The sequence below is a fragment of the Schistocerca cancellata genome, chromosome 1 (genome assembly GCF_023864275.1).
Source record: "Schistocerca cancellata isolate TAMUIC-IGC-003103 chromosome 1, iqSchCanc2.1, whole genome shotgun sequence".
In the NCBI taxonomy this organism is placed as follows: Eukaryota; Metazoa; Arthropoda; class Insecta; order Orthoptera; family Acrididae; genus Schistocerca; species Schistocerca cancellata.
Genome location: NC_064626.1, coordinates 662295358 through 662308387, shown reverse-complemented (window position 1 = coordinate 662308387; position 13030 = coordinate 662295358). Strand labels below are relative to the sequence as shown.

General features: G+C 42.5%; 1 protein-coding gene across 1 annotated transcript in view; it reads right to left on the bottom strand.

Annotated features, from left to right (window-relative positions):
- Nucleotides 1–13030, bottom strand: part of LOC126092374 (uncharacterized) — a 422634-nt gene that overhangs the window by 90539 nt on the left and 319065 nt on the right. Inside the window, exon 2 of the mRNA XM_049907969.1 lies at nt 6667–6858. Within this exon, the coding sequence (XP_049763926.1) occupies nt 6667–6858 (192 nt within the window). The remainder of the gene's footprint in view (nt 1–6666; nt 6859–13030) is intronic.

Sequence of the window (13030 nt, the reverse complement as noted above, 5' to 3'; positions counted from 1 at the left end):
CAGTTACGTCAGATCATCTGAATGCCAATTTGTAATCGCACTGACGAATTGTAACAACTTGAAGACAACTAAAGTAACATCAAAAACTAGTATTTGCAGAACAATAGAATGCATCTTAGTGTCGAGATTCAGCCATATCTAAAACATTGGTAGTAAACTATAACTAGAATGAAGACTCGGCGGTACACGTCCGATAAACAGCCGATACCTCGGACGTGACATTAACACTTTAAGCCTACGCGCGAATCAAACACTATTCATCATTTTCTACTGAAATACTTCCTCGAAGAAAATCATCAGAGTACAGCCAACGATCGACAACACATTTCAAGTTTCCAACACGTTATCATGGAAAGCCACTGTCAGTGGCAGTATCTACGGCAATCGTCGCCTGGAATCGCGAAAGCAAACCCATGTGAGGCCTTCACCTTTCATCTTATTCGCTGATACCGAGAAACAAAGCAAAAATAAATTACCAACAATAATGCACAACTGCTATCTCTTCCCACTACTCCCTCCATCTAACAGTAAGACAAGGTTTATGGCGACCTTATCGCGTGGAAATGCGGGCGGTGGCGATGGCAGTGATAAACAAAGAGCTGTTGCTAACACTGAACAAGTAGTAGACGTAAGCCACTGCAATGAAAGGTAACCTACAATAACAGGTGGGACACAGGTATGAAGCTCTCACATACCCACAAGGCGTTCATCCAAACACAAAAACTTTAGTTGTTTCGTTGTTTCTGGCCACTCAGCAACTTTTTCTTCTGCGTTCTGCATCAACATCCATCGTACGATGCGTGACGGAGTGAGTCTGCACCACTGCTAGTCACTTCCTTTCCTGTTCCACTCGCAAATACAGGCGGGGAGAAACGGGTGCCTCTGTGTGTCCGCTGGAGCCCTAGTCTCCCTTATCTGATCTTACTTTATCTTCGTGGTCCATACGTGAAATATACGTAGGTGGCAAGAGAATCGTTCTGCAGCCAGCTCCAAACGCCGGTTCTCTAAACGTTCTCAGTAGCGTTCCTCGAAAACAGCGTCGCCTTCCCATCAGGAATTCCCATTTAACTTCCCGAAACATCTCCGTAATATATGTGTGCTGACTGAATCTACCAGTAACAAATCTAGCATCCCGCCTCTGAATTGCTTCGATGCCTTCCTTTAATCCGACCTGGTGCGGATCTCAACCACTCGAGCAGTACTCGAGAATAGGTCGCACTACCGTTCTACCCGGATTCTCCTTTACAGATGAACCAAACTTTCCTAAAATTACCCCAACAAACCGAAGTCGGCCATCTCCCTTCCCTACTACCGACATGGCGAACTTATTTCATTTCATATCACTTTGCAGTGTTTCGCCTGGATTTTTAACCGCAGTTACTGTGTCAAGCAGCACACTGCTGACGCTTTATTCGAAGATTATGGGATTGTTTTTCCTTCCCACTCACATTAACTTACATTTTTCTACATTCATCACACCGACTAGAAATTTTGCCTAAGTCATCCTGTACCCTCCTACAGTCACTCAACGACGACAGCTTCACGTACACCACACCATCAGTGAACAGCCGCAGGTTGCTGCTCACCCTGTCCACTAGATCATTTATGTATAGAAAATAACACCCGCCCTATCATTTCTTGCTTAAAGAGAGACGATTTCTCTAAAAGATATTAAGGAGCCGAGAAATAACGTTTTTTAAGTCCCAGAATCAAGTTCATTCAAAATATCAGAAAGGATCAGCAGCACTATAAAAGTCTTGCTTCCGATGCAGCTGTGTAATCGCAGAGAGACTTGGCTAAGACTTCCACTTGGTGTCATGAACGGAAGCGCCTTTAAAGTGGATAAATGTAAGATAACGCCTGTAACAAAAACAAAGAACAGTGTAGTACCTATTTACGAGGGGCGTTTGAAAAGTCCGTGCAAAAATAAAAACTACTTACGTGTTTGGGGTAAACCTTTTTTATTTTTTGACATAGTCTCCTTTTAGACTTATACACTTCGTCCAACGCTGTTCTAATTTGTCGATCCCTTCCGAATAATAGGAATTGTCCAAGTCTGCAAAATAGCTATTAGTTGCTGCAATCACCTCCTCGTTTGAATAAAATCTTTGTCCCGCCAGCCATTTCTTCAAATTGGAGAACAAATAGTAGTCCGAGGGAGCAAGTCTGGAGAATAGGGGTGGGGGGGGGGGGATGTAAAACGAGTTGGAATCCTATTTCCATTAATTTCGCGACCACAACTGCTGAGGTGTGTGCTGGTGCACTGTCGTGATGGAAAAGGACTTTTTACGGTCCAGTCGCCGGCGTTTTTTTTTTTTTTTTAGCTCGGTTTTCAAACGGTCCAATAACGATGAATAATGTTCACGTGTAACAGCTTTACCCTTTTCCAGACAATCGATGAGGATTATCCCTTGCGAATCCCAAAAGATAGTCTCCATCACCTTTCCGGCCGAAGGAATGGTCTTCGCCTTTTTTGGTGCAGATTCTCCCTCGGTAACCCATTGTTTAGATTCTTGTTCGGTCTCAGGAGTATAGTAATGTATCCATGTTTCATCCACAAGCTGCAAACCATTCTTGCAACACTTACCACGATTCCGTTTTTGGCCAAGAGTGAGCAATCGCGAAACCCATCTTGCGGATAGCTTTTTCATGTCCAAATGTTTATGCAAAATGTTATGTATCTGTTCATTCGAGGTGTCCACAGCACTAGCAATCTCACGCACCTTAACTCTTCTGTCATCCATCACCATATCACGGATTTTATCAATGATTTCTGGAGTCGTAACCCCCACAGGGCGTCCAGAACGTTCAGCATCACTTGTGCCCATACGCAGACTCCAAAAATTTTGAAACCACTTATAAACTGTTCTAATCGAAGGTTCAGAGTCACGGTAATGTTTATCAAGCTTCTCTTTAGTGTACTGAGGCGTTTTGCCTTTCATAAAGTAATGTTTAATCACCACACGAAATTCTTTTTCGTCCATTTTTTGACAATCACTCGATATCCTTGACTCACACGAATGCCAGACACAAAGAAATAGACCAATATGGCTGAAACTAGGTGTGCGTTCTTTCCAAAGATGCTAATAACTAAACATGACCTCGATACGCGCCGGTGGCGCCACCTCTCGGACTTTGCACGGACTTTTCAAACGCCCCTCGTACAAGATTAATAATGAACATTTTGAGGACGCGCATCCAGCGCGAAAGATTGCTACTCGAAGAAGCTCTGGTTCGATTGTCGGCCGGGTCGGAGATTTTCTCCACTCGGCGACTGGGTGTTGTGGTATCCTTACATTCGTGTCCTCATAACTGACATTACACTATTTAGACGGTTGTATGGACACTCCCCGAGAGTCAATACATTAAAAAAACATTTTGAGCACGTCACATCGTATGAAGATTTGAAGGTAGTGAAATGAATAAATGTAGCCGGGAATCGAACACGGCTCCCCTGCATGGCAGTCAGCCATGCTACCACTCAGTTACGGAGGCGGGCTTGGGGTTGGTACTAAGAGGTGACGTGAAATGGAACGTTCTTGTAAAATCACTAGGACAAGCGAATGGAGGACAGATTTGGTGGAAGGGTACTGGCAGTGTGTGGTGCATCTGTAAAGGAAATCGCATACAAGACGCAATTGGGACCAATTGCAGATAACTGTTTCAGTCTTTGGAGTTCTTGTCAAGCAGGCACGGTAACAGGCTTCGAAAGAAGTAAGAAACGCGCTGCTTGGGTCGATATAGACCATACGAAAATTTAACAGAAAACTTAAATTGGAACCCTTGGAACAAAGACGACGTACTTCTCTCTAAAACCTGTATTCGAAGACGACAGTGTGACTACTAAGCTGTTACCACTGTACATCTCGCGTAGGGATCATAAAAAAAAGATGAGGAGGGGTTAGGGTGAGTACTGAGGTATTTAGATAGTCACTTTTTTCCTCGCTTGTTACGCGAACGGAACACGAAGGAAAACTGCTAAAGTTGATAAGATGTACCCTCCGCCATGCACTGTACAGTGGCTTGTGGAGTATTTAGTAAACCTAGATTCGCGAAGGAGGAGTAGCTAGGATACAATGAAAGCCTTAAGAACACAATTTAGATTTCAGTCGCAGTCGCTGGATTACCGCTAGGAAGAAAAGAACGAAACATTGATAAAACACTGAAACATCTCAGCTCCAATTTAGGAAGAAGTCATGACACTACACAGAACTAAAATTTCCATCTCACTAGGCTCGCTAATAGGTACAATTCAAGCCGTATTCCCTGTCAAACGCAGGAATTCGGTCTCGTCAGTATACAAAATGCATTTAGTGACATTTTGGCGTATTTACAATAATACGTACAAGCACCGACAACTTTTAGTTTCTTTCTCTGTAGCATTTAGCCATGCGCTAAGAAGCAGTGCTCTATTCTCAGTTTTGTTTGGGCTACCACTTTTTCCATCTGAATGGGTGGTAATTTGTTTCCCAGTACGGTAGTGTTAAGCCTATGAGCCTTGGTTTGTTGTACGTGAAACCATTCAGTCTCCGATTGACACATGATCTTCCTTCTCAAAAGGCAGATGATTACGTTCAGGAGAATAGTATAAATACAGGTACACACACTGACCCCGTAACAAGTCTCTGGGATCATTGTAGTAGCTTATTCATTAGTCCGGGTTCGCGGAGACCCTGATACGTGGATGAATACGGTCTTATCTCTGAGGATTCCGTACAAATATCATTATCTATACAGACAGTTCATCCATCCCCGGAATCGGGGATTGATACTGGCAAGATATTGGTCGCGGAAATTCCAAGACTTTCGAGAATGTTTTACTTTTAAATTTGAAGTGGGACAATAAATGAACGAAAGAAATGTTTTTCGTGCGATATAAGCATAAATTAACAATTTTCTATTTTCTTCTTTTAGTTTTACTACGAAACCTTTGTTGTTTCAAATTTGATGAATGTAGGTCAACGGGAAGTAGGTTTGATGAGTGAGTTTGCTAGTATCAAAAGATATGACATAAATGGCTGTATCTTTTAAGTGTATTGACTTAGAACTTACATTTTACAAGCCACCAAGGGACCATAGACCTCAGTATGTGATATAAATTTCTATTTGATACGTCTACCCGTTCCTCAGAAAAGGCATTTTTAACAGTCGGACAGCATACAGACAACGAAGTGATCCTATAATGGTTCCGTTTTTTCCAATTTCTGTACGGATCCCTAAAACTAGAGCCACTTTGATATCTTCATTAGAATTGTGGAGTATCTCTAAAAATACTGTTGTACATGCAAACACTAAGTTTTACAAATTTTGGAGGTCCTAATGACTTTCTACTGTTTTTATTATTATTAGGTATGAGAAGAAGCATTAAGAAGGATATCTGCCAAATCTGTGAGAGCACCTATTACTACCGTACTGAGGCAGTCTACATCTGGAGACATCACACAGGCAATGGCAGAGTACTTTAGCTCTATCACTGAAAACCAGGATTCAGTTTTCCGCCGCCACTATTGGAGAATGGTGATTGGAATTTCCATTCCAATAATACCGAGGACTACAACTGCAACTTTTCTATGTGAGAGCTTGATTTTGCATTGTCTTGGGTCAAGTCGACAGCACCATGTAAAGGTCGAAGCCAGTATATGATACAGTAGATTGACCAGGTCGCAAAGGAAGTTCTCCTAACCCTTTTTCATAAAATGTGGTTGACTAGGGAATTTCCAGATTCGCGGAAGGAGGCGATTTCAGTACTCTTTCTGAAACAAAGGAACGCCCGCGCGTTGTGCAGTGGTTACCGTAATGTGGCTCTCACTACCTGATCCGGAAACACGGTAGAACGAATGATCAACCAGCATCTGATTTAGGTTCTAAATCGCGGGAACTACTTAGTCGCTGTCAGTGTGGGTTTCGGAGCTACAGTTCTATCGCCGACAACTGACCCTGCAGAAGGCGGAAATACAACAATCTTTCATACAACTCGTACGCACCTTCTTCGATCCTGAGAGGGAACACCACACTACTTTGAGGCATCACATCGTACACGCGCACATGGGGCTCGCGAGGATGCGCCTACCACCACCATTCATATGGTCCATCCTTTCCAGGAGATTTTTTCAGATGTCGGATCGGAGGTGCTGTTTCAGACTGATTCTGACAAGAGACTGTTCGCTATTGGCATCAACTGTTTTATTATATCCGCAATTAAATTTTTCCATTCGACGTTGATTGTTTTTGGAGGACTTTGCCGTATTCTACTCATCGTCCAACCTTGCAACGACCATTCGTCAGCTGCAACTCACGATAAAGATGGTAACTTTTAATCATAGATGTCGCTGTTTTAACCTGCTCCTTTTCAAAATTAGGGAAACTGAACAAAATTGAAGTAATTTTCAGGATCAGCATTACAGATAGTGTTTAGAACATCTGTTTTTGAAAAATCACGTAATAACAGTTCTAAAAACGCAGGTTTGCGTAATTCATGTGTGCACTGCTGTATTTAGGCTGCCTGATGTCAGTTTGAGGCATTTGCGCATATTATTTGTAATTAATGCAGTCAACAAATGAAAGCGACAGAAATTAACTCCTTGAGGTGGGTAGTATGACAAATCCATTACAACATAAACGACATGCCCAAACGCCCCCTTAGTGATGGTCAGTGACGTTACTCACAGCGAGAGGCGGCCTCGAACTTGTCGGACTTCTTCTTGCGCTTCCACTTCCAGGGCTTGAAGACGCGCACGAGCGCCGACAGCTTGCTCTTGCGCTCGAGGGGCGGAGTGCGCACGCCGCCCCCGCCGCCCCCGCCTCCGGTCCCCAGGCTGGCAGTGCGCGCCGGCCCGCCGTTCTGCCGACCCGTCCCGCCTGCAACAGCCGCAGCTGCCGTCACCACTCTGTGCCTCAGAAGCCACAACTACCCAACTACTACTACTACTACTACTACTACTACTACTACATTTAGTGCGCAGGGTGTCTAGGCTGCTGCCTAGGGGCCAGCAACACAAAACATTTTAATATAACAAAAAGTGTGTTAATGTGTGTCTCTGTGTGTGTGTTTTATGGTTACGCAATGGCGAGACGGCGACAGTATCAGCGCCCTATAAAAATTAGTAGGAAAGATGGCTGAAATATCTAAAATGTCATAAAACAAGTAGGATTAAATCTTGCAAAATTTCACTCACTCTCCCCCAACATCACTCACAGACACCTGAACAATTACACTACCTCACATCCTTGCAGATAGCGTAAACTGGTCGGACGTTGTAAAATTGGCAATTAAAATACGAGTAATACAAGAGAAAAGCTATAATAATTATATAGTAAAATGTAGCTGGCTCATCACTTACAAGAAACACACAATGATCCAGCCAACGTGGTAACACATGAAGGATCCATTCTACTCAGCCAGCCTATAAAATTAGCGATTTTCAATTTTCAGAAATAAACTAATGAAACAATCAACTTAAATCTCTTTTGTGCATTATTTACTAGTTCTTGGGCAACATTTTCCGATTTTTTATAAAATGTCAGTCATCATTAAGCCCCCCACCATCCGAAATACGCGGTATCTCATGCTGACGGAATAGACTGCGGGCACACTAATGAACATATGTTTCTAAAATTTCCCTGAATTGCAGTAACACGCTAATTTCTTTAATGTTCACTTATTCATTAGTTATTACGTTTGCTTCAAACGTCTATCATTTTATTATTTTTTCAAAATTTCAAAAGCAGTGCTATTACCCTACAGATTAAGATTTTTTTTTTTATTTCAGACACTATTTGAACATACATTGCTTTGGCGACAAATTTGTACGCCGCTTTCTTGCTGCAGCTTCCCGTCACATGTGTCTTGCCCTATCTTCCACAACGTAGCAACATACTCTAGATCTGCCCTTATGAGGCTCTGGTAGGTGTGCCGAAATCAGTACACATTGAGGCTCTAACCATGTGCGATGGCAGTTTCCGTGACACTTTAACACTGAGGGTCTTCCTCTTTCGGAGCGGCACAAAAACCTGTTGGAAGTTGCTTTGAAAAAGAACATAACGTGCAGCTCGTAGGTCTAAAAACATTGAGGCAATATAGGAAGTATTTAATTGTTTCCTGAAATGCTACAAAAATCAAATGACTTATGCACGACGACTCCCACCTGCATTTCTATTTACAAGTCATATACCTAATAAAATCAACCACTAATTACTGAGGAATTTACATAGGAGCCGACCGGGGTGGCCGAGCGGTTCTAGGCGCTACAGTCTGGAACCACGCGACGGCTACGGCCGCAGGTTCGAATCCTGCCTCGGGCATGGATGTGTGTGATGTCCTTAGGTTAGTTAGGGTTAAGTAGTTCTGAGCTCTAGAGGACTGATGACCTCAGAAGTTAAGTCCCATAGTGCTCAGAGCCAATGTACATAGGAGTACTCGTATATTACAGCCTTCTATGTTCCGTTCCCGTAGGGAGCACGAAGGCAAGGTTAGACTAATTACAGTCGCACAGGGAAGTTAAATAGTTATTCTTCCCGGGCTCCGCGCGGGAGTGGAACAGTAAGAAACACTCGTAAATGGTACTATGAGAAGTACCCTCTGCCATGCACTTCACAGTGGTTAGCAGAGTTTGGATGTAGACGTAGATCTATTTGACGTAACCAGGCAAAGTCTAAATCAAGGTGGCCAGCCTTTATCCAGCCAAATGCCAGTCGAGTGTCTTAACCGCTGCGCCACCTTGTTCGGTAGATACCAAAGACATTACAGTTCTCGCCACGAGGTTACAATTATTAACACCAGTTAGGATGGATACTTCTTCCCTTTTTAATGTGCAGATGACTGAAGAGGCATTAATCTGTTCGCAGATTAAAATTCCCGGACAAACCATCTCCAGCTTACAGGCATTAGATTTCCGTCCTTCGAAATGCGAGACCAGTGCCTTAAGCTTATCCGTGACCTCGGTCGGCAGCGATTCTTTACTATAGGCCTATGCAACTGATGTGAAATTAATGGAATCGGGTGACGTTATGCAAACATGTTTACTCCGCAGTTCACACTTTACTGTTTGACAGTGTTCATAGAATCACTATCTGACTACTACTTGACCGGCCCACTCTCGAATAGCACATGGGAAAAGCGAACACACAAAACTTTACGCACTAGCTCTGATACTTTTTTACGATGGTCATTTTTCCTTATGTAGATATGAGTCGTTAAAATATTTCAGAATTCAGGGGAGAAAGACGGTGACTGAAATTCTGTGAAAAAATCCTGCCGGAACGTTAAAAGGTTTTGTTTCTGACTTGCATCCCATCTCGCTTAATACTGATGTAATACTATGAAATACATTCGCAAATTGCGAATCCGATCGTACGACAGCTATACAATTTACTAGTTCAAAATGGTTCAAATGGCTCTGAGCACTATGGGACTTAACATCTGTTGTCATCAGTCCCCTAGAACTTAGAACTACTTAAACCTAACTAACCTAAGGACATCACACACATCCATGCCCGAGGCAGGATTCGAACCTGCGACCGTAGCAGTCGCGCGATTCCTGACTGATCGCCTAGAACCCCTAGGCCACCGCGGCCGGCTACTAGTAAAATAAGAAAATCTCCGCCAGACCAGGACTCGAACCCGGGTTTCCCGCTTTACGCGAGCGGACGCCTCGCTTCGGCTATCCGAGCACGCTATCCTGGACCGGCTCCCAGTGTCAACGTCCCATAGTGCTTCCGCATAAATCGTGTGATTCCTGCTCAGGGAGAGGCATTATTTTATTCTCAGTTTGCCTTGCTTTGGCCTCAGTTTGCCTTGCTTTGGCACGAAATATAGTGGGGCTGTCTCCTGTACTTTGAAGTCTGTATAGAGTTCCATGCAATGTTCCTTCGGAAATTTTATCGAACTATACAGACACCGTAAACTCTTTAGTAGACTTGTTGCACTTTTAAGTGTTCTGCCTGTAAAACGCAATCTTTGGTTCGCCTTCCCCACAACATTTGCTGTGTAATGGTCAGTTTAACATGTACATTATTGCACTCCCTAGTTACCTAGTTGACTCTAGAATCTTTAAATGTTTTACGTAACGTGTGACCGTAATTTAACGGAATTCCTTTAGTACTCATGTGGTGAACCTCAAACTTCTTATTTTTAAAGTCAACTGCCACTTTTGCACCATACAGATATCTTGTCTACATCACTTTGCAATTCGTTTCGATCTTCTGGTAACTTTACTAGACGGTAAAAAACGGAATCATCTGCAAACAATCTACGAGGGCTGCTCTGACTGTCTCCTAAAGCGGCCATATAGAATAAGAACAGCAGAGATTCCAGATATGACTTCCGTTTGAATAGATGACTTTTAGTCAGTTACTACAAACCAAACTTTCTGACAGGAAATCCAGTCGCAGAACGAAAACGACATTCCATACGCAAGGACAGTATAAGAGAAAATAGAGGTGGTGGTAAAAAAAGAACAGTAACAGCAGCATGTTTTTTGTCGTCACAAAGGGGCAGCAATGCAACGCGAATATAACAAACTCTGAAACAATAAGATAGACTTTCTTCGCAGCTATGCTGGCCAGAAAACTGGTGTTAATGTCCGTGCACCTCGTCTCTCAGCATAGAAAATGCTTCAGAGAACAAAGTACATTTGACTTAGATACAAGCTTCAAAATGATAACTACCTGAACCAGCAATGACGAGTTGGGCGTGATGAAATAGTGCGAAATTCCTCTTCAGCGCATGCTTTGGCACATATTTTGAATAGTTCAGTTTTATTCCATTTGAAAACGTAGGGAATCTGGAAGTGTTGCGCGGACAAGAAGTGGTTAACCGATCTGCTTAACAATATAGCCTATAGATATTTCAGCAAATACAAAGAACAAGGAAGTTTATACCCTGTAACATTTAGTACTACACGACAGTTAACCGCTTTACGAAATATTAAGGCTCGAAAACTGCTTGACGAGCAGCTTCCGGTACTATGAAATTGCTGACATAAAATGGAAAATACTTTTCAGTCAAACCAGAATAACTACGCAGGGCCAAATTTTATGCGATAGTTTTCCTAGTCGAGATCATGTCTCGTCATAAAACTTGTTTCGGTTAAGCAGTTTTTTTATTATGAAGTGCGTCTTTAAACTAGACTTTTCAGTGCCTTTTTTATTTTATTCATTATACTTATTGTCAACAGCTTTATCGTCAGTGACGAATAGTTTCATCAGAGCTGGTAAAGTGTGGGAAAAGTTGTTACGGACCTTACAGAAGGTTTTATTTCTTGTAACTTAGATGAGCTTCTACTATGGCATACTGACTTAAATGCCAAAGAGAGCGCTGTCTGTTACTAAGAGTTAACGGCGCAGAAAACCAAAGAAACGGAAACCATTGTCAGCGAGCTCAAAGACGGAGCCAGGCAATTCAGAGCGCGAAAACAACCAGTGCTCTCCTCTCAGACGGAAAATAGGCCAAGTGAGCCGTAGAATGTAAGACGCAGATCCCTAACAGCTAGTTGTAGAAGTAGTACAGTAAACAAATGGAAACAAGGAAAACGCACACCGGTCATTTCGTGAACTGACTTCAGTTGAACCTTTGTGTGAGTATAATGTACACAATGGAAGACTAGGCACAAATACAACTCGTTAACTGAAAATGGTTGACTGAATGACCGTTGTTGCATTTTCCTTGTGGTTCCGTTTGTTTACTGTATAATGCCCCCGGTAGCTAAACAACGTTTGCTCATCCAAAGAGTCTGTAAATGGCAGTCAAAAACGGTAATTATGATAATTATTAAAGTTCCATACACGACTACAGTGAGAACAATTGAGGTATTGGTGTGACGAAGCATTTAAGTCACAAAAAACCGAAAATCAGTTTTTTCACGGATAAGAGAGCATGAACCCATGCCAGTAAGTCGCTAGATGAAAGGGTTTAGTTTCTGCTTTGACACATTGACCCTAGTAAGTGCACATCAAATTTTGATTTAGTGTAATCTTTGCTGTCACGTCCTCAACAGTCTTAACTTGCTCGGTGTTGCCGTCAGAGTGATTTAGCGACTAGACTTACTGTAAGTAGGCAGGATCCCACCTAAAGTGATTTCCTTCAATCTGGTAAGTAGGAACTTGTGATCGTTATTTGTGGTTACATACCTGTTGCTCCTCGGAAAAAACGTTATTATTTTTGGTTACGTTTTGTCTGGTTACCTTTAAGAGCCGCTACAAGTGCCGAGACGTCACAGAAGCTGAAAGACTGTACCTGAGTTTTGGAAATAAATTTGGACAATCAAGCGAAATTTATTTTTGGGTTAACAGATCTCTCCGAAGTAAAAAGGAGATGGACGCGTAAAGACGAGCCCAAATCTCAACCCTTTAGAAGACAGGTTCAACTATAATTCATCTACGACAAGCATTTAAAAATATTTTGGGACTTTCTGGCAACCGCGTTAGCATCGTCATACAGAAAGAGAAGACAGGGGATATGGTGTATCAAAGCCTCCGAGTCATTATACAAGCCACAAGTTCTACTAACTTATTCTTAAATCCGGACTTAAACAACGACAGGATGTAGCACGCGTTTAAGATAGCTCATCCCGTAAAGAATATTGACCTTCGGTTCTATTGGAGAGGTCTGACAAAACACTTCAAGAAACATTTATGTCACAGTCCCCGTTCGGAAACCTGCGCAATTTTTAATCAACTGACAGACAAAGTAAAACTGGCTGTGGGACCTGAGAAGTTGGTTTTGACAGGTAAAGAGAACTACATCTACGAGAAACAGAAAAAGCCACAAAACATTTGATTCTGACAAACCTCAATCTCGAATGCCTTCGATTACCAACTGCTAACTTTCTACGAACATGCAGCAGATGATATTCCCACCAGCGCTGACCCATTCTAACATGTTTTATAGCATACAGTTGTCGAACTAAAATCTAGGCTTGCATGTTGGTGACACAGGACAAAGTTACATGTGTTTGTGGGACAAGGGCACTGAAGGATGTGGTGGGAATGAAGGCGGATCGTATCTACTAAAAGTAATTATATCACTGGGATT